The sequence below is a fragment of the Triplophysa rosa genome, linkage group LG24 (genome assembly GCF_024868665.1).
Source record: "Triplophysa rosa linkage group LG24, Trosa_1v2, whole genome shotgun sequence".
NCBI classification, from domain to species: domain Eukaryota; kingdom Metazoa; phylum Chordata; class Actinopteri; order Cypriniformes; family Nemacheilidae; genus Triplophysa; species Triplophysa rosa.
This window is the reverse complement of record NC_079913.1, coordinates 14,664,920-14,687,809: the sequence shown is the minus strand read 5'-3', so window position 1 is coordinate 14,687,809 and position 22,890 is coordinate 14,664,920. Positions and strand designations below refer to the sequence as shown.

The 22,890-nt window shown below is 40.4% G+C and overlaps 1 protein-coding gene across 3 annotated transcripts in view; it reads right to left on the bottom strand.

Moving 5' to 3' along the window:
• tbc1d22a (TBC1 domain family, member 22a) overlaps window positions 1–22,890 on the bottom strand; it is a 185,375-nt gene that overhangs the window by 114,472 nt on the left and 48,013 nt on the right. For 2 of the 3 annotated variants that reach the window (XM_057323905.1, XM_057323907.1), the window contains exons 6-7: window positions 15,493–15,621; window positions 11,726–11,791 (exon numbers count right to left, since the gene is read on the bottom strand). In XM_057323905.1, the coding sequence (XP_057179888.1) occupies window positions 11,726–11,791; window positions 15,493–15,621 (195 nt within the window). Of the gene's footprint in view, window positions 1–11,725; window positions 11,792–12,103; window positions 12,167–15,492; window positions 15,622–22,890 lie in introns of all 3 variants that reach the window. The other variant, XM_057323906.1, reaches the window with a different exon arrangement.

The following is a 22,890-nucleotide window of genomic DNA, read 5'->3' as shown; positions in this document are numbered from 1 at the left end:
TGCTGCAAACTTGAAGCGTGACTGCAGGCGAGTTACCCCGAAACACATTACGAAGGCAGCACAAAGGTTTTTATATGCCTATGTTAACTTAACACGAGCTGCTGCATAACGTGAAATGCAACAAAGTCAGCAAAAAGAAACCAGCGCTGTCCTCTACTGATTATAGAAGTGATGAAGTGAGTCAAACTGTACATTCGAACCAAGTATGTAACATGTTTGCATGATTAAAGAAATGTAATACAATTTATATAATATGTCTTTTTGAAAGCTATTTCTCATTCATTGCTGTATCAAGCAAAGACAATGCAGCTCTTTCTTCAAGGAGGCATGCCATGAGCCAATAGCCTTTGAGTGTGAGCCCTGTCAGAGCGTTTCATTGGTTGAATGAACTGAATGAATACGCCCTACTTAACGAGTCAATTGAGTCAAATGGGATTGAATGAACTGGAACATGTCGTTCATGGTCTAATATTCTGTGTTCCAACAATGCAAATCTAGTTACTGAACTTTTCTGAAAAATAAAGGTAATGACCTGGTTTAATTTCATTCTAAGGTGAAGTAAATTATGTCAAAACAGTTGAATCTTTGTATGGAACATTTAATTACACCAAGTAAATGATTTAAACCATTTAGATTTTAGTAGACTAAATATAATGTATATTTATTCGACTAAAATGTTTTTCATATTTTGTCGACTAAAACTACAATGATGGGGTTGACTAAAATGTGACTAAAACTAAATCAAAATTTGCTGTTAAAATTAACACTGCTACTGTAGAAAAAACATGTCAAATTCCATGTAAGGGGACCTGCAGTGTATTAGATAGAAATAGCTCATTGTAAGGTAATAAAAACAATACGCTTCATTATGTAAGGACTTATATAAACCTCTGAAGACATTATACAGTCGCGGCCAAAAATATTGGAAGTGACATAAATGCTGTTTTGCAAAGTTTCTGCTTGAGCTGTTATGGTGTTCATTCACATTGTTTAAATATTATTATGCAGAGTGATCCAATGAATTTTAAATAATTGTAAAAGAGCAACTCCCCAGATGTCAATTCCATGGAACCTGTAGTCAATCCTCAAAAAAATGAGTGGACAAGCAGAAGCCCAAAAATTGTGATCATCTCAGAGCACTAATAAGGCAAGAAAGGTCAGGATTTGGCCCAGAAGCTAATATCCAGCATGCCAGAGCGAATTGCAGAGGTTATGAAAAACAAGGCCCGACATTATAAATATTGACTCGTTGCATATATGAAGAGTTTGGTTCCAAAATGAGATAACGCCGGTTTAAAAAAAAATCTAAAATCATGTTTATTTATTGTGCATTCCAAAATTAATATCAATCAAACTGCAGTTGGTTTGTTTTGATTTAAGCCATAATATCTAAAAATACAGCTAACTAACACAATAAAAACATGATAACATAATTAAAAACGTCTTTGTTACGGATGTAACCTCAGTTCCCTGATGGAGGGAACGAGACGTTGTGTCGAGCCAACAGATGGGGTTCCTCCTTGAGAACCAATCGCTTCTGACTTCTTTAGAAAAGGCCAATGAAATTAGCGAATGAATTTGCATGCCGGACTCTGCCCCAGATATCCGGGTATAAAAGGGAGACGGCGTGCTGCATTCATTCACCTTTGTTCTGAGGAGCCTGAGAACCTCTCACGACTGCTGCAGCGGGCAGCACGTGTTGTGGCATAAAGGACACAACATCTCGTTCCCTCCATCAGGGAACTGAGGTTACATCAGTAACCAAGACGTTCCCTTTCTGTCGGTCTCTCAACGTTGTGTCGAGGCCGACAGATGGGGTTCCTATGGAAAAGCTGTGCCCTGTCACAATCTCTAGCGAAGCGACGGTGACTGGCCTGGGCGTAGGGAGGAGATTAGTGGAGATATCAACATGGTCTCGCCGTTTACGGGAGAAGTCATGAGAAAAAATGTGCAGACTGAAGGAGTTAACCGCAAGGTGAAGGTCCACCTAGGGAAGGTCATGGGTTGCCAAGGTGCGAACCAATCATGAGGATACATCAGATGGAACTGCCCGATGGTGGGGGTTACAACGTCCGGTAGCACTAGGTCCGGTTAGAGCTATGTTGTGGATAACTCAGATGGTACCCAGCCTAAGGGGCAGGGCTGCTCTGCCCAGCCCGCCCGCAGGAGGTGCTTGCTTAGTCATGGATGGAGTGCCTGTTCTTCACCCAGTGGGGAAAGAAGGGAGGCTGAATTAGTACACTGACCCACTTAGAGAAAAAGGGGGGAAGGTACTGTCGTAGGCGTACACCCTACCGGCTGCCGTTCCTACATGTTGCCATGCAGGACGCGGGCTGATACCGGTTCTACGCGTCGACTGTCTGGTTCAGGTCGCCTGGGATATATGTGGCTCGCATGGAGCAGATCACCTGCTGACTCCAGGCGTCGGGTGAGTCGAATTAACTGCCGTGAGCGAACGCCACCCCGGCGGTTGATATATGCTACTGCAGTAGTGCTGTCCAACCCGACCAGCACGTGCTTGCCCTGCACGAGAGGCTGCAGCCTCTTCAGTGCAAGTAGCACGGTCCACAACTCTAGGCAATTGATATGCCAGCGCAGGCGGGGGCCCGTCCATAGCCCCAACACTGCGTGCCCGTTGCACACTGCACCCCAGCCCTGCAGGGAGGCATCCGTCGTCACCACGACATGCCTCGTAACCTGCCCAAGGGGGACCCCTGTTCGAAGGAAGGTCATAGAAGACCAAGGGGTTAGGGTGCGTCGGCAGAGAGGCGTAACTACCATCCGCCTGCTGCCGGTGTGCCACGCTCTCCAGGGAACTCGACTCTGTAGCCAGTGTTGGAGCGGTCTCATGTGCATCAACTTGAGAGGTATCATCGCCGCCGAGGATGCCATGTGTCCCAGGAGCCTCTGAAATTGTTTCAGGGGGCCCGCTGACTGCTTGAAATGTTTCAGGCAGTTCAACACTGACTGGGCGCGTTCTGTAGTCAGTCGCGCTGTCATGGAGACAGAGTTAATTTCCATACCAAGATAGAGGATGCTCTGCACAGGGGAGAGCTTGCTCTTTCTCAGTTGACCTGTAGTCCCCGTCGATCTAGGTGCCGGAGCACCAGGTCCCTGTGTGTACACAACAGATCTCGCGAGTGTGCCAAGATAAACCAGTCGTCGAGATAGTTCAGTACCCGCACACCTCTCTCCCTGAGGGGAGTGAGGGCGGCTTCCACGATCTTCGTAAAGACTCGTGGGACAGGGACAGACTGAAAGGGAGGACTCTGTACTGATATGCCTGACCCTCGAAAGCGAACCGTAGGAACGGGCGATGACGAGGGAGAATCGAGACATGAAAGTAAGCGTCCTTCAGGTCGATTGCCACAACCCAATCCTGACATCTGATAGACGTTGGATGAATTGGATCGCGTAACCGAGACGGATGGGAAGCTCGAGCCAAGCTCCCAGGGACCGAGACAGGGGGACTAAGGGTACGATCTGCTTTGTAGGGTATGGTAGGATCAAAGTTTACCATCTGTGATCGTAAAACACAGTAACCTCTCAGCAGGACTTCGAGCAGGCACCGACGAGTCTGGGCAAATGGGCCTGTCTAAACACCCCCCCTGGACTTCAAAGGAGATTCAGGGGGGGAGGACAGGGCTGTTCACCAAAGTGACAAAAACCATGTCGCCCACAAGCTGAGAGCCTCGGTTTATTCCAAAAGAATCTCTCTTTCTCTCTATTTAGCAACAAAAGACTGGTTTAAAGTGCATATCCGTATACCCCCACGTTGTATGTTTGTCTCCCCGTTATTCACCTTCAATATACTGTATATCCTCCAATGCATGTGTGCGTCGTGGTATTTCTGTTTATACTTACATTCTTGTACAAAACTACAGGTCAATGTGATTGTAACCCTTAAAATGTTCCTCTTTTCATTTCTTAGAATATGGTGTATAGCACAGTAATGTATTTTTATACCATGTTCACTTTATTTTATTCTAAGACTATCTACTGCTCCAAATTCCCAGGCGACCAAATGCAAATGAGTTAGTGTGCCGGACAAAGAAACATGTTTTCGCGCCCAAAACTATCTCATCACATTGGATCGCCCACCTTGGAGGGGCGTGACACCCTCTGTGTTAAAACACCTGAACACGCAGGAAAGCTTGCTCTTTTGTGTATGTTCGTTCGCTCGTGGGCGTTCGCGCTCCTGCGCGTTAGGCTCGTTCATGTTCTTTCAACCTCTCGAGACCTGTCTCTCCTCAGAGATAGCATCTTCCAGCAGTTTGAGTCAGCTAAATCCAACGGACTCCCGGCTTGCTCTGAACGCATCAGGACCCTTTGATACGCGCGCCAGCACGTGTCCCGAGAAACAAAGAAGCCAATGCAAGTATCTGACCTGTTGCTAACCGGTTGCGTATAAGCTTTGCCCCTTTTAAATAAGGAGATTGTCCTAGATGGTTCGTGCAGATGTGAATAGCTGATTTAATACTGCCATTTTCTTTGCTTTATCTATTTATTTCATTCTCTACTGTTTTACGTTTTTATGTTTGTTTGTTAATGTTTGATTTGTGTTAGCTAGTTGATTTTAGTTCCCCCGTAGTGTAGATAAATGAACCGCATGTGTATCCACGCTCAAATTGTTTCTGTTTATTTATCACATATCAACGTCACTTAAACTGCTTGATTTCGTTAAGATTTCTGAAGTGGTACTGTACTACAGTAAGAATATTGTTTTTCCAGGCCAGGGGAGTAATATTTCTTAGAGTTAATATACGATCTGCTGATCACTCGGTGGAAGAGTGTATTTAGTTTGTCGCTGTTATTGGCTCTGCTGCATCAGGTAAAGTGCATAAAATAATTAATGGTTAATCACCATTAAATATTTGTAGTTTACTGTGTTTAAACTCATAGTTTCCCCGAAATACACTACAGCTTCATCGACCCCCCGGCTCTGCTGGTTTGCCTGCCTGGCGATGCAGCTCCACGCACCGTCGATTTGAAAGTGCTGAGGGCTGCAATTTATATACGATGTTGCATCTCGCCACTTGTGAGGAAGTGGGCGCTAGGCCCCCGAAGAGCTGGCGTCGGAGAGGGCCGGGGCTGCTGGGGAGCAGACGCCGCACGGGATCTCGAAGGCCTGTAGGTGGCCGAGTCACGGCGGGGTAGGATGTGGCTGATCGCCTCCATCTGCTTCTTCACTGTTGAGAACATCCCACCTCGCGCGATGGGTGCATCGAGAAAGCGGACTTTCTCTGCGTCGCTCATCTGCGCCAGGTTAAACCAGAGATGCCTCTCCTGGACCACAAGTGTGGACATCGCCCGACCCAGGGCCCGCGCGGTCACCTTGGTCACCCGTAGGGTGAGGTCGGTGGCGGTGCGGAGTTCCTGCGTTAACCCAGGGTCGGTCTTACCCTCGTGGATCTCTTTCAACGCCTTGGCCTGGTGGACCTGCAGGATGGCCATGGCGTGGAGAGAGGAAGCAGCTTGGCCTGCAGCAGTGTAGGCCTTCGACACCAGAGATACCAAAGTCCTACACTCCTTGGATGGGAGTTTTGGTCGACCTCTCCAGGTGGCCGCCGTCTGCGGGCACAGGTGCACCGCGACTGCACGTTCCACTTGGGGTATGTTGATGTAGCCTCTAGCTGCCCCACCATCGACGGAAGAAAGGGCGACGGAACTGGTTTGACGTGTACGAGCCGAGAAAGGGGCGTTCCACGTCTTCGTCAGTTCCTCATGCACCTCCGGGAAGAATGGAACCGGGGTTGAGCGCGGCTTGGAGTCGCACTCAGAGCCCAGGAACCATGTGTCCAGCCGTGAGGGCTGGGGAAGAGGCGGTGCAGTGCACTGCAGCCCAATGTTCACGGCGGCCCGGGAAAGCATGGCCGACATCTCGAAATCCGCTTCTTCCTGAGCTCGACCCCCCGTGGCGGGGAGCTGCAAGGAATCGTCGGGATCGGATGCTAGCAGATCGCCCTCCGATGCTGTGATCGACATCTCATCATCTCCACACACCGTTCCCGAGTGCACTTGAGGCAGACATCGTGTCCGTCCCCCTCCTCGATAAGGGTATCGCACCCACGAGAACAGTGGGACATGCCACGCTCTTTTAGTCTCGAACACATCTGGAACCGCCGAGACGCCCAGGGGAAGTCGCCACAGGAAGGGACAGTCCGCTGCACCACGTCGTAGAAACCGGCAGTCTGTAGTTGCTATGTAGCAAAATCTGTTAATCATGAGCGAAGGCTCCGAAGAACAAAAGGTGGATGAATGCAGCACGCCGTCTCCCTTTTATACCCGGATATCCGGGGGCGGAGTCCGGCATGCAGATTTCATTTGCCAATTTCATTGGCCTTTTCTAAAGAAGTCAGAAGCGATTGGTTCTCAAGGACGAACCCCATCTGTCGGCTCGACACAACGTCGAGAGACCGACAGAAAGGGAACATGATTTTTGAATTTTGTAAAATGGAGTTATCTCATTTTGGACTCTTCAAACTCTTAATTTTATGTTTTTGCCAATAAACGCCTTTAAAACTTATGATATGCTAACTTAATACCCAGTATACCACAGCAAACTTTGCAAAACACAAAATTTGTGTCACTGCTAAACTTTTGGCCATGACTGTGTATATGTTATGCATATTATATTGCATTTCTGTCAACAGATTCTCCAAAAAATTACACACAGCAAATTTAAATTTAGGTTAACAATTCCTTTAACCTGTATTTTTCTGAATTCATGCAGGTAGCATAGGTAGTGAGATTTCACGTAGTCAACAGAGAACAGCTAGGGTTAGGACTATGCATGTTTGACAGGAATGCTGTCCCATGGCCAACAAAAAACACTGATTCAGGAACTTGTCCCACTTGGCAAGGTCACACCTTTTTATAGACAAATTTACAAACAGTAGGACTTTCACACTGTGCTTAACCCTGGGTTTCCTTCAAATGGTGACAGAAAATGTGTGAATTGGAATTGTCTCAGGAGGAGTGACAATTTTGTCACCTATGCAGAAGCCCGGGACAAGCAGTATCTATCCTATCAAGACTGTTGACACTTGAAGTGTAGAGTACGTTTACACGATTAAAAACAAAAACGTTTAGCCTTTGAGTTTTTTTTTAGTTTCAGTCCCCCAAAACGCAGAGTTAAATATTCTGTATAAGCGTGAAAAGCCCTAGTTTTACTTTTAGGTTATGAGTAACAGCAGATGATTTTGAAAAGAGTTTCATTTGCCTTTGGAATCAAAATGTCAATTTTAATTAAAAGTATGGGAGACGTGTTTTTGTGTGTTTCACCTGGCTGTCACCTCATTCAAATTAAAGGAAGCTTAAAAAGTTTGAAACAAAAGGGAAAATGGAAGCGTCTTTCTTTTTCCATCGGTCTACGTCGTGTCTCCTTTCAGGGCGCCATGTATCTGTCATTCCCCAAATAAACTCATCTCTCACATTGAGCTCTAAACAATAAAAGTGTACAAGGCACCTCGCGCTTGTTTGTCGGGATTCTGTCGATCAAACAGCGCGGCTTTCTCATCTGCGTTCTCCTCCATGATCAAAGCTCCATTTATCAAAGACTTTAGACTGGTAATGCGAGTTCCCCACATATCTGACATCCCCTGCCTCTTTCCTAATCTCAAACCCACCCACCCGCACTTGTCTCTTGGAGGAAGTTGTGGCCAGAACTCGTTCTCCTCCAGAAGCCTATTAGAAAGTGGAAATTAGACACTAAACCAGGCAGTAGAAATCAATGAGAGAGCTGGAGTACATTGAAGTGCCGGGAGTGAATACATTATCCATTTATTTGGTTAGGAGACATCCAGAGTGCAGGTCTCTTCAGTACACGCTTGATTTTCATAACCCTGCTCCTGTTTATTGAGGCGATGCTTTTAAAAGCTTTTTTTTTTTAAGCAGCAGGGGGGAGGCAGAGGAAGGAATGGCTCAGGGCCACAATGCATCGACAGATCTCTCTTTGCAGAGAAAATTCATGTCCAACAAGTTCATTGCACTAAATATAATGAACTGTATCAGGCAAGGACAACTTTGAATCTGATTATGTGTTACTCCGATGACTGAGCAGCCTCTGATGGCATTGCTTACAAACATACTCGCACGGCATGTTGAAAAATCCTTGCAATGCCAATAGAGTAAACAAATGACTGCATTTTTGTAGTCTGTTGTGGGTCTGTTGTGGGTTTCGTGTTAACAGAGATGGAAAATAAACAAATAGAGTTTAAAGGTGGGGTAACAAGCTATTTCATGCATTCTGACTTCTTTACACTGTTAAACGTGCTGGCTCATACTTAACATGGTCAACTTGTCAAAAAACGAGTTGAACGTATGATGTAGTATTTCTGCTCGCGATTCACTCCGCCAGGGTTCGTACAGGTTTCGGAAAGTTTTTTTCGAACATTCCCGTTTGGTAACAAGGGTTCTTAGTCCCTTATTGGACAATTCTCCCGGAAAAGCGCGCCCACGCATAGGGCTGTCACGATTATGAAATTTGCTGACAGTTAATTGTCTAATAGATCATTGCGATTATGACGATTAATTGTCTGTTTTGGTGCTTTGACGATTAATTATCTGTTTTAGGGCTTTGACATTTAATTCTCATACATTTTTTATTTGGCTTTGAAATGACCATATTGTTCTGAATATAAGATAATGTTTTTTGGGAAACACATTGGAAAAATGGGGTCATCATCAAAGTGTAGGCTTTTACGTGTCAATAATACAACCGCCAAGTACTTGTAAATTGAGTAAATTGATCAGGGGTGAATGGAAGCCACCATTAAAATACTATCAGTTAGGGCTGGGCGATATGGCAAAAACGTAAACTCAATAGTTTTTTTCTATATTGATCGATAACTATATTTATTTTTATATATATTTAATTAAAAAACTGTATTTAAAATAATCTATTTTAAATACAGTTTATTAAGAAAAGTTAACCTTTAACCAGTTAAAATTAAATTAAATTAATGCACTGTTGCAACACAGAGGATATTAGGCCATAAACAACATGTACAAGTTCATTCAGTCTCATTTTGACTCAATTGACTCGTTAAGTAAAGGGAGTGTTCATTCAGTACATTCAACCAATGAAAGGGCTCCGTTACTGTGTACATTTGAACGCTATTGGCTCAGCACCTGCGCACATACATAACGCTGCAATAATGTCTTGCTCGAGTAGTGGGATTCATTCAATGCATTCAGTGAACCTTAGTCTTTCAAAAAGACATCTCAATCAAATCTGTAGTACATTTCTTTAATCATGCAAGCATCTTACATACAAGGTTTAATATTTTAATGTGCACACAAACTCATTTCATTACATCTCTAATCTGTACAGGGCAGCGCTGGTTTGTTTCATATGCACCAGCTCATGTTAGCAGATATGTTAACGATGGATATAAAAACGTTTGTGCTTGAGTTTCGAAGTAACTCACTTGCAATTGTGCCTCAGGTTTGTTTTGTTTAACCGGCGATTGCGGAAAAAAATAAGACACTTGATAAACCGCGTGATGACAACTCGAGGTTAGTTTAACCTTTGTTTCCACTTCCAGTAATGTTTTCCTCCTTATGTTGAGTTTTCTTTGCCAAGTGCAGTATGAAATGGACTTTGTACTTTGACGCGCATGATAAAAGCTGCACACTGACTGACTGTTGTTGCGTTTATTTCTGCGTTCTGTTAGACTGTAAGATTAATCCATACCGAGTCAAAATGCCAATAGTTTATCATCATTTTTGAAATACATTCTATCTCGATTCGATATGATATTGTTTATCGGCACAGCCCTACTATCAGTCATAGAAAAGCTTCTAGTCTGTTTTTTTCTCACTTGGAAGACTACAACAAAGTTTTACTTCTATGTTAATGAAATTTTGGTAGACTGGTTTTCACATTAAAATTTGCTTAAATAATACACTGTAAAAATAATAGTCGGTTTTAGTTGTTTCAACTTATTTTTATTTGTAGACGTAACTTTTTTTCATAAATTGTTGAGACAACAAGAAAATGTAAGTTTCTTGGTTCTCAACTAGGGTGAAAGTTGAATTAACGAGCACAATTGTTGTTTAAACTAAAAAATACTTCTTGAAACAACTGCATCATATTTTCGCAGGTTTTTACTGCAAGTATCGCGAGATTGAAGCAGATCAAGGATCTCCTGCACGTCTCTGTTTCCTGCCTTGGTGAACCTGACAGACATTCTTCTGTCTGCATTAACGGTGAGTTTTTAATTAATGTTATTTCACAATGGTTTTAACTACATTGTAAACTAATCTTACCACCCCGCGCGTTTACTAGGCTAGTAGCTTGGCATGTTTGCTCAGCTCAGTCAGCCAAAATGTTTATGATGGCCAATCAAATCTTTTTACGGAAATATACGTATAGCTGTATCTCTCTTTTATGCATTTTATCAAACTAAATACTCTTCGAAGATACGAAGCATGTAATACTACTGTATAGGTACTCAAGATTAATATGAGATTGGCAGAAACTGTGTGTGTTTCCTCATCTTTAAAACCCCTTAACTGTCACCGCATACACCGAATACATATTTCATCAGTGTATTATAAAATAAAGTATGTAGGAAGTGTAATTGATTCATAAATGATTGATACATAATAGATACATAAATGACAACTGATTCATAAATGAGTGCACATCAAAAGTAGTTTACATGTTCCTGTATTTTTTCATTGTGTCTGTTAATTGTAAAAGTAAAAAAATGAAAAAAACATCTCAATGTCTGTTGTGGTCAAATTTCAGATCAAGTGTTAAAACTAGGGCTGTCAACGTTAACGCATGCAATTAATTTTTTCAAATTAACGCGTGAAAAATATTTAACGCAATTAACGCAGCATCCGATTGTTTTGACATTTTTTGTCTAGCGTTACATTATGTAATCACGTTCTTATTCATGTACAGGCTTTTAAACCACTTAAGCGTGATTTTAAACAGTTGCTTTGACGCGTTCAATGAAGATAGACAGCTTATAAACTGTGGGACTCGGCAAAACGCAACGCAAGGTCCAGTCTGGTGTAAACAATCATGGGCTGAAGGCTGCGTCGGTGAATCTCTGTCAGACAGCGCATCCGTGTTAAGTTCTCTTTCGTGCTTGAATGGATAAAACCATACAAGATTATGTCAGAAAACCCGTTTTGTCTAGCATTTTCTTAAGCAAGACTTCAAAGTGTAAGATAAAATCTTAAATGAATGCAAAGAGTTGTGAAAATGGGAATGCGGTGACGGTCAGATCTGCGTACTGAGACAGCTCTTAAAGGGGCCGCGGGCCCCTTTAAGGCCTTCCCAAAGGAAAGTGAAAAAAAGTGAAATTGACCTATTAGTCAGATATGGTGACCCATACCCGAAATGTGACCTCTGCATTTAACCCATCCAGAGAGTACACACGCACAGCAAGTCGTGAGCACACGTACACCCGGGGCAGTGGGCAGCTATCACTGCAGCGCCCGGGGAGCAGGTAGGGGGTAGGGTGCCTTGCTCAAGGGCACCTCAGTCATTACCTGCCGGCCCTGGGAATCGAACCGGCAACCTTCTGGTCACGAGTCCGACTCTCTAACCATTAGGCCACGACTGGCTGAGCGCTGAGTCTCACGTGTTCTGTGTGAACGGCCCCTAGGGGTGTACAAATTACAGATTTTGTTCCTTTAAGGCTGGGTTTGAGTTTGTGAAAGTTAACGCATCAAGCTGAGTGACGTGGGTGGTGCAACATCTCACCTCTTGCACAGAAGCTTGTTGAAAGAGAGGTATAAGAGGATTAGTTCTCGGAATGTCAATGTGAATCTGCAGAGAAGAGACACAAAAAGGAGCACAAGCAGGTTAGGACAGATCGGAACGGCGAGAGAGCTCAGAGAGAAACAAGTCTGGCCATCTGAGGCTGTGCCTGAGGAGGAACCAAAGCACCTGATGTCTAATTCCTGTATTCTAGCATTCTACTTCCTGCGCAAACACTTTGAGACTGAGAGACAGCTGGCTGCCCGGACAGACAGTTTGACAGACAGACAGACAGACGATGGTAATTGAGTGACATGCTGTAGGGTGACAGGTGGGCTGAAACATGTGGGGTGTCTCGGGGAGGTCCATCTGTCCTCTTACCTCAGTTACCTTGGGCTGCAGAACTAAACTTTCCGGACTCATCCGGGGAATGTCTATATGAATCTGATGGTTTGGGAAAAAACAGCATATACATTTTGATACAGTATAAACATACACAAAAAGGATGTTAAGAATGTACAAGGTCATGGAAAAGAGAAAGGACAAACACACACATACATGCTGGAAAATATCAAGAGCTTTACAATATGGTCCTTGCTTAAGAAATATTAGCCATTGGAAGCACTTTACTTAAACATTATCAAAGAAAGATTTAAAATGAACAGGGGACATTAAAGCTGTAATCTGTCACTTTCTATAGCCTTTCTATTGCCACCTGTGTTTGAATTATAAAGATGCAGGATACTTCACATCGAAACGTCAATTCCCACAAAATCCCACCCGACAGTTGAAATAATTCTAAATCAATTATTTAAGCTTACCATTGTAAATCCCGGTAAAGGTACCGTTTGTACACTGATGTTTTTTTGTTTAACTGTTTTTTTACAGCTTTAACAATGTAAAAAAAAATTCCAGTCCTAAACACTCATTACAGAGCCCGTCTGCTCACCCGTTGGAGAAAAAAAACAAGACCCGCAAATCCGTGGCCACAGTTTTGTAAACCGTCCCCTCAGTTTTGGAAATTTGTTCCCACAAATTCATAATCTGTGCCCACGCTTTCGCAATCCGTTCGCACAGTTTTGCAAACTGTACTCGCGGAATTAGAGCCTCTGCATTTCATAAGAACAGAACAAGCTCCTGCAGGAATATGAACGAATATTGTATAGGCTACTGTTTTATTTTAGATTATATTATAAATTGTCTTAATGTGTTTACGCACGCACGCGCGCGCGTGCGGATAAAGCACGTGTTCATTGCCGCATTTAACTGGCATAAAGTTGGTTTGACATTAAACGTTCAATATTCGTGAATTTAGAGACCGTCTCTAAAGTTACGTACACATTAAAATAAATGTTTCCAACTTCAATAGCATTTAAAGCCACAAAACTAACTGTACAGTGAAACACATAGTAATATTTGCATATGGTTTGGTGGTTTATATCTTAATAAATATCAATAATCCATGGAAACATGTATTTTAATGTGTATGTAACTTTAGAGATGTTCCCTAAATTCACGAATATCGAATGTCCAACGTCAAACCAACTTTACGCCAGTCCGTGTTTTTCACGCACAACGGAACAATCTGTCTGCTGCAAATATAACACCTTTTTTAATAACATACTATTTTATAATTTTTAGTAACTACCTATTTCGTCTACAGTTCTGATGAGTTTTAATTAATGTGTTTGAAATAAAACTGACCTGATCATAAAATATTTCAAGCGCTGTTTTTTTGGATGTTTATATAAAAAGTGACATAATATTCAATTACAATATCAAGGGGAATAATTAAAATTAACCTTTATGGGGTTTTTTTGCCATTGTGCAGCTCTTAAGAGAAACAAATGTGTATTTCTTCTATATTTCTATTGAACAAGGGTCCTGGCATTTAAAAGGTTTGGCACAGATAACCGTGCGTCACAATCTTCCAAAGTCCATGTGTTTATTTGTAATGTAAGTTCACAAGGACTTTAAGAATAAAACCTAATCAATGTTATAATAATTACAGAAAAGCTCGAAAGACGTCTTCTTGTTGCGTACTTGTGCTTCAATATTCCAATGTGGAGCTCATGCGCATTGACTTGTGTGCGTTGTTTTTGCATGTTCATGTTTTTATTGTTTTAACTACTTGACAATAGATATGCGCATTGTCCATACAATTAACTAAAACTTTTTAATTCATGAAAAAAATTCAGACATATAATTTATGTTGACGTAACATTGACATAATTCTTATTCAAGATGTTCATTTATTTTAAACGTTTTAGGTAAAATTAGGGTCTAATTTGCTAAAACTGTGGGAACGGATTGCGAAAGCGTGTGCACAGTTTATGAATTTGTGGGTACAGATTTCAAAAACTGAGGGGACGGTTTACAAAACCGAGAGCACGGATTGGAAACTCGTGGGTACAGTTTATTAATCCGAGAGCACGGTTTTATAAACTGAGGGAACGAATTACAAAACTGTGACCACGGATTTGCGGGTCTTGTTTTTTTTTTCTCCGACGGGTGATCACACGGGCTCCGTACATTTTGTTCTTTTCACATTAGAGTATAAAGAAATGCAGGCAGAAATGTGTTCAACAGTCATGAAAATAATGCTAGCATACAAATCAATGTTCCTAAAAAGCGAAATATATATTTTGTAACACTTTTTATTTTTTTAATATATTTTAACAATAAGTTAATGCATTAGCTAACATGAACTAGCAAAAAACAATACTTTTACAGTATTTATTATTATCTTAGTTTGTGAATTTCAGCATTTACGAATACATGTTTAAAATAAAAAGATGTAACTGTTACATTTATTAATGCAACATTGACTAACATGAATATCTGTATTTAACATCTGTATTAACAAGGATTAATGAATGCTGAAAAACTACATTGCTCTCATTGTTAGTTCATGTTAGGTAATGCATTTACTAATGATAACAAATACAACATTATTGTAAAGTGTTACCATTTTTTCTTTTTGATTTTGGGGTGTAAAATGACCCTGACATGCTCTTGGACACACTTTGTGAAATTCGCCTAGATATAGCTAGCCTGTGAGGAATAAAAAACGTTTGACACATGTCGAATGTCGAACAGGCAGTGATCATTATATGTCAGTCTTAAATCATGTAGACATCTATCAGATCAGAGTGACAGCAACAGCTTGATCTTCACACGTTCCTGCCAAATCACTGGAGCTTAAAATGTTCCGTGTCATCTTTGTTGCGTCTCTCATTTGCATCTAAATATCAACGACTATCTGTTTTGTGGCATTTCTAAACATTGCGAGTTCGTAACATAATTGTGTTTTGGCACATCTAACATACCGCTGCTGCAAACACATCAATCAGGAAGTGTAAACAATCAAAAACCTCAACCATGTTACATTAAACCCTTGGCACGAACTGAGCTGCTGGCTTTGAAGTGATCAAGTATTTATTAACAGTAGAATTAACACAGGCTGTGAAGAGCTGAAAAACATTACAAGAAGCTGAGGAGAGAAATGCTAAATCCATCTCACATCATCTCTGATTTACCTTTTAACTGCTGTGCTCCTACTTCAAATACACAGTGTTTAGCGATATTATCTAGTACAAAAGTAGCCACTTTTCAAGAACAGAGAAAATGGTTGTTCCCTCAATTCCCTACCTAATATAGCTAATATAATAATAGCTGATGAGCGTCCTTAATAGCTCTAACAACATGGGATTCTGACCTCAGTCATGAAAAGTGCCAGGAAGGATGTAGGGGTGAATTGGGTCTGGTACCTGTCTGTAGGTGTCCTGATGGTGTTCATCATTACGAGAGTCATAGTACTGCTCGATAAAGCCGAAGTATTCCTGCCTTTTTCTTTGCAGCGTGCTTTCTCTCCGCTCAACATTGGCAGGCAGGTACCCCTGTGAGGACACAAGACAAAAAGCTAAGACCTTAGAGGGCTAAAAAGGGGCAGACAAGATTAATCAAATCTTGGAAAAAAATTTGTCCTAATCTGCTCATAAAATCTAGTTTAAAGTCTAGTTAATCTAGTAAAATCTAATTTAAAATCTAATCTAAAATCTAGTTTTTAATTTTGTTAATCCTTTTCTATAATACAGCATTCAGGAGTCAATTATTCTGCCAAGTTTTTATTTACAGAATGTCCTAAGTATGTAGTTCTTGTATGTAGTATGTGTTCCCTACCTCACTGAGTCAATGTAAATTTAGCATTAACAATCCACAGGTTTCATGTATGATGAAATATGATTTTTATGTGCTTGGTGTGAGTCTGTGTGCGAGCTCTCGCCCTCGTACAGTGCGGTGTGCGTGTGTGCATGTTCTGTAGTTGTAACTTAGCTTCCCACCAAACGTGACTTGCGCGAATGATTCGCACTATTCGCGCGTAGTTGGACGCTTGGACATTGTGAGTTTACTCGCTTCATTCACGCATGGAATTCGCTTCATTCACGAATGAAATTCACTTCAGAACAGACGCGAATTCACGTCATGGGAGGGGCTTCTGACAGGCGGCTCCAGTCTCGTATATATATAGCTCAAATTGAGTAAAGATCGTTTTTTACAACTTACCATATTGTCCGACCTCCTCACTCACTTTCTTCCAAGCAAGATCCTTTTTATTCCTGTTTCGATAAAAGTAAGATGTATTGTACAGCTCCGGGTATCCACATACAGCAAAGATGATTTTGTCCTCCATTGTCGTTTCGGATTTGTGCCTCTGCTCGCTACGTCATAATAACGTCACTACTAGAGCAAGCTCTTGATTGGTTAACGCGGCGCGAATTTTCGCCAAAGTTCAGATTTTTCAACTCGCCCGAAACGCTCAATTCGTGCGAATCGAGTCATTCGCGCAAATCGCGCCGCAGGATGTCCGATCGCATCTTTGCATTGACTTAACATGTAAATCACTCGCGCTTAACGCTTCATTCGCGTTTGGTGGGAATGCAGCTTTACTCTGTGTAACAGCAACAGTGTATTCTCCCATATTTCTGAATTTGTGCCAAATTGTCTGCGCTAAACGCGATCTACAATAAATCTATCACTCCCATTTAAATTTTAAAAATCGTTCATAATAACAAACCAACACATTAATGAGAAAAGCAACAACCGTCATGCGCTGCATGAGACAAACAAGTAGCGTTAGGCTAATATAGCCAAAATTACCTCATTTATCCGCTCTTCAATGTAAATGTATGGCGATTTTGTCAGACGATATCGCGTTTAAAAATCAGGATTATAGCAGCAGTCAAAGTAAAAGCTGGATTGATTAAACACTAGATGTTATATGGTCACTATTTTATCCTCGTATGTCTGACAACAGAACAGATAATATGTGAAAATAGCATTCAGTTGTGTTAAAATACAATATAATGTGATCAGAGAGTAGAAGCGAAACAGATTTCAAGTGCCAAAACTAGACCAATCGCAAACGCGACGTGATGATGTCACAAATATGCTAATTAGTGTGTGACGTAATAAGCGCCACAGTCTCTCAAAATCCTGTGGGAAACCCTGGTACCATTTTTTAAAACGTGAACTGACGAAACACAGTTCCACACCTGACACAACATGACGTCGCAACACACTAGAAAAGAGTTTTTTTATACATCAGCTGGAACGGCTATATGTAATGAGCTACATTACAACAGATTAGTATTATTATACTGTATGTTGTGCATGGTGTATGCATAGTATAGTAACAGAAATTAGCAATATAAAAGAAATTTAGCTATGGAAAACTTGTATGCAATTAACTGAACTAGAATTAACTAGCTTTGAAGTTCAAGAGTTAAAGGGAAAGTTCTTTTAAAGTTTGAAGTTTCCCCAGAGTTTGTGGCCACTAAGTTGATATCAGTCACATTTAAAGTTACATTTCACTTATTACTTCCACAGCAAGAGAACGAGAACACGGCAGATGTTCAGGCCCAAAAAAGAAAGTCTCTTGATAAAGTAATTGATTGCACAAAAATCTACAAGCACAGAAATCCATTTATCACAGAAGATGCTTCCCCATGTGGCTATTTTTTACTTCCACACTCAGATGAGCTCTGTGACAAGATGTATGTGTGCCAAGCGGTGCTCTTTGGTACGGCCCATTAGTGTATGTACATGTAATTAAGTCAAATAGACTTTCATTTTCAGATTATCAAAAAAAATCACAATTTCAATAGCAAGTTAACACTGAAAAAGTTTAAGTGAGAATGAAAGAACTTAGAGCCATTATTCACTGACCACAATATACTGTATACAGCGGGGTCCAAAAATCTGGTGTGGTATATATTTTGAAGATATATTCAAAAATAAGATTTAAGATCTGAAATAAAAAGCAATGTTATGATGCAAAATAAACAACATTCTCAAATTATGGCAAAACAACGTTGACAAAGACAAACTGGTAAAGCAAAAATACGAAGACATTTGGAAATAAAAAATGTATAATTCATGTACAAATGCATTTTTTAATTTACCTAATTAAGCAGATAATAAAATCTGTCATAAAATATAAAAATATAAAATGTTAATGGTAAATAAGACAGTAGTTCTAATTTATCATAAGGCACAAATATAGTCTTTTTTACCTTTGTGCAGTGAATAGAGCTTTGTTATTTTTGTTACATAGCCATGATTTGTTACTGGTCCCATCTCAGAAAATCACATCAAAGAACAATTATACTTATTATACTTAAGAATAACAATTTGATAAACACGTGTTATTAACTCATTATTATGAGCTGTTGGTTTCATAAAAGCAGTAAGTAAATAATTATGGTTGAAGAGGTTGCAGGGACTCACATTAACTTTAAATTCACCATGAAATCAAAGAGGAAATTTTTAAATGTTTTACAGTGTTGCAGTGATCATTACAAATGATTTATCCGTGCAAACCATAATATTTATTAAATTCATTTGCACTTGCAACGAAAGACTTTCTATTTTCAGAAGCCGCTTCACTCGGATACGTCACGACACGGAAACTAAATCAATCGCAACTTCCATTTCATGGTGACTTTAAAGTGATAGTTCAGCCAAAAATAAAAAACATCTGTCATCATTTACTCACCCTCTTGTCATTTCAAACCTGTATGGCTTTCTTTCCTTTGCAGAACATAAAAGAAGATATTTTGAAGAATGAATGTTAACTGGCCCCCATTCACTTGCATTGGTTTTGTGTCCATACAATAATAGTGAATGGGGTCCAGTGCTGTTCGGTTACCAAGTTTCTTCAAAATATCTTCTTTTGTGTTCGGCAGAAGAAAGAAAGTAATAAAGGTTTGAAATGAAAAGAGGATGAGTAAATAATGATAGAATTTTCTTTTTAATCCGTGACTATACACAAAACTGTACAGTCTTTCATAATTTTTTTGCTGAAATAAATGGGAATGAAAAGGTAATAACTATATTCTGGATTATTTAATATTACCAACTGTGTTCAAAATGTAATAATCATTAAAATAGTCTTTATGATAAAACCGTGAATGACACACTCAACTCAACTTTATTTATATAGCGCTTTTACAATTTTCATTGTTACAAAGCAGCTGCACATGAGACACATTGACTACAAGCAAAACAATCAAAGTTGTACCTGCAAAAACAAGAAAAGGTTGAAAACACAGAAGACAGACACACCCACACACAAAACACTCCACACACACAACACGCACACGCACCAACACACACAGACACAGAGACACACACACACACGGATGCGCACGCACACACACACAACACACACACACGTACGTACACAGACAAGTACGCACACACACACACGCTCAGTGAGAGCACACATTTAGGATAAAGGAGAGAGAAGCACAGGTCAAATATAACAGATAATAAATTCCTATATGCAATATTAATTAAGTAAAACTTTAAAATTCTAAAGCAGCCCCCCCGGTCAGGCAGATAGTGCAAAAACAGTATGCAAACGGTGGCGAGGAACCCAAAACTCTAATCGAGAAAAAAAACCTCAGGAGAACCCAGGCCCAACCAGGGGATTCCAGTTCCCCTCTGGCAAAAGCTGCTGCCTCTGCACAAGCTCCAGAGAACTTGCACAACAAGGCTAAATAAAATAAATAAACTTAATAATAAAATAAATTATAGTTTAAGATTATCATTAATAATCTAATAGCATTAGAGTACACCACACACTACACCAAAAGTTGAAATGATGTATGAACAGTCAAATAGCATAAAAAAAGATATTGACAAGATATAGGCAAACATTGAACTGAATATTTACTAAATGCAAAGTTCCTGTTCCTGATCAATGAATTTCTAGAACTAGAGAAAGATGTTTTTCTGGCTAAATACATAGATTGCTAATTTTGGTTTGGAGTGCTGGAAAATGAGCAAAGATGATGCTATCATCTTAAAAAAAATCTGTTGTTATTGTTAATGACACAAACAAAGACAACAACACTTGTCTGGCATGTATTATCACAGCATGAGGTGAAATTAACATGAAATGAAGCCGTTGTTCTCATTTTGTCGCAAAAGGGAGAGAGAACATGGCATTGTTCACAGCAGGTGCAGAAGTCCAGAACAACAGGCCGGTAATAAATGTTTCCCGGCAGCTGGCTTTGGATGAACACATGCGTAAGGTCTGTGTCCAGTGCTGGCTCTGCATCAACTCTCGCAACTGCTCAGGACGGGACGGCATTACTCAAACACCTCGTATTAGTGAGACAGAAAGCACTATTTAATCATTCGCGCAGCTTTACCCTTTTATTTATTAAAGCCCACCGTGTGCTATTTCACTGAATGTGGGTGGGAGAGAAATGCATCTTATACTCGCCAAAAAAAGTAACAGCTGAGAATATGAGAAGCCCAGGTAAACACAGTAAGTTGTTTTCTTCCTTTTATTCTTACGCCTACAAAATCTTATTTTGGAACTCACAACTGTACTTTTAAACAAAGTAAAATTCAATTCTTCAGCAGTTATTGTTGTCGGACTTGAAAAAACGCAGACAGTGGGGGCTTGTGGGTATTTGATCATGCTGCTGTGCAGAAATAAGACCCAAGAAGACCTCTGTGTCTGGGCCATGGTGCTATCACCTCATCAAATCAAAGACACAATCACAAGAGGGACTTTATTGTGCAGTTTACAGAATGTCATTTATACAGATCATAGAGTAGCATTCCGTTCTCCAGGTTTTATTGAATTTCAACATGTTTCAAAAGGCAGTCGACGCAGGAAATTAAAATTTAGGGAAGACTCCAAACTAGTGTTTATTGCTATGTCAATGTGTCTATAATTAGTTTTAATAGGTGTTTCACATGTGATGCTTTCTACCTGTAGAATATTAAGTGGATACTAGGCAAGTGCTCTTGTATTGAGAATACAGACATTAGGGTGTTTTAGTTAGTTACTAGGGTGTTAAGTGGTTGTGCATGGGTGGTTTAGATGATTGCCACTTGCCAGGTGATTAATAGGGAATTCTGGGAGATTCTGGCTTGGTAGTTTCCTAATGGCTCAAGTTTAAAAAAACACCTCAAAATCCTTAGGTTCCAAGCACAGAAGGCATAGAACAGGGCTAGTCAACTGGCGGCCCACCAATCATCTTTAACTGACCCACCTTAACATTTTAAATAAGTGGAGAGAGACTAAGAACGGTGTGCTTTAAGAAATGCACGTCCTCAACTCAACTCTTTGTCACATCACCACATGTGGTGAGTGAAAGTCTTGGGTGCGTACTCCATACAAAGTAGAATGCAGTTGGACAGACAACTGTATGACAAACAACTGTATGACTTTACAGACTTAAGTAACAGTATGTAGTGCAGACGAACAGTGCAAAGTATAAATAGACAGACTGTACAAAAAAGACAATATACATTATACACATATGGACAGTATACTGTATACACAATATACACAAGATATACACATAAGACGTTGAACATACACATTAAATATGTAGGTGTACACATGAACGTGTATGTATAATGGATCAACCATATAGTGCACATAGTACAGATATAGTATGTAAGTTTGGTAATGGATGGATTTTGCATTAGGTGCAATGCATGATGCATTATAGTCCATGAAACTGTAGTGCATGGTAAAAAGAAGTGTGAGCGTGTGGAGTGTATCAGTTTTTGATGTTGAGCAGTGTAATAGCATGAGGACAAAAAAGGCGTCCTGAGACGCCACATCTTTAAAAGTCCAAAACGCTTCTACACTCAATACAATAGTTCCGCAGCTCATAACGATATACTGATGTCTTATAAAGCGTTTTGATCTGTCTGTCCAAGAAACTTTGTTATTTACAATCCACACAGCCTCAGGCAATCGGTTTACGCACACGATAGGTCTCGCTTCAAAACGCATCTTGTGCCCTTGAAAGTAACTGCAGGAAGGGTACACCATGTGAACGCTTTTGTCTCAGATAAGGGAACAACTGTGTTTTTTTATCACTGCATTCATTATGTGTGAAAATACGGCTATAGTTATGAGAAACAACAGTCCATCTCCCTCCAGAACTCGCACTACAAAGGATCTACCCTGGAATACACCCGAAGATGTTCAGGTACTTGCACAGATCAATAGATTCGCTTTATAAGACGCTAATTTAATGTCACAAGGGGCTAGGATAACACTTTTGTGTTAAATGTATTAGCGTTTTTTGACTTTTATTGACTTGAATTTAATTAATTCAACTAAATATCTTCATTAATATCTTCTTGAAAAACAATGCCACCCACATCCTGGATTGACTGGGGGCCTAGGGGGTGAGTAAATTAACAGCAATTTTATTTTGGGTAAACTAACGCATTAAGGAATATAAAAAACAACTAAAAAGACAATATCCATTTTTGTTAAATATCATGAAAAGGCAAAAATACTGGATGCAATACTTGTGTGCATGTTTTAATATATGACCAATAGACAGTTTTATCTAAACGGTATAAATGTGGACGACGTTAAAATCCTTCAGCAGAGTGAAGACATTTCGGATCATTATCTGGTATTATGTTTGCTTCACTGGCCTACGGCTGCAAATAAAACTCATTGTTACAAATATGGTAGAACAATAACTTCAACTACCAAAGATGCGTTTCTCGATAATCTGCCCGAATTGTCTCAAATCATGAGAAATAACGTTGAAGATCTTGACATTACCACTGAAAATTTTAATTCCACCTTCTCGGTAACGCTAGACAAAGTT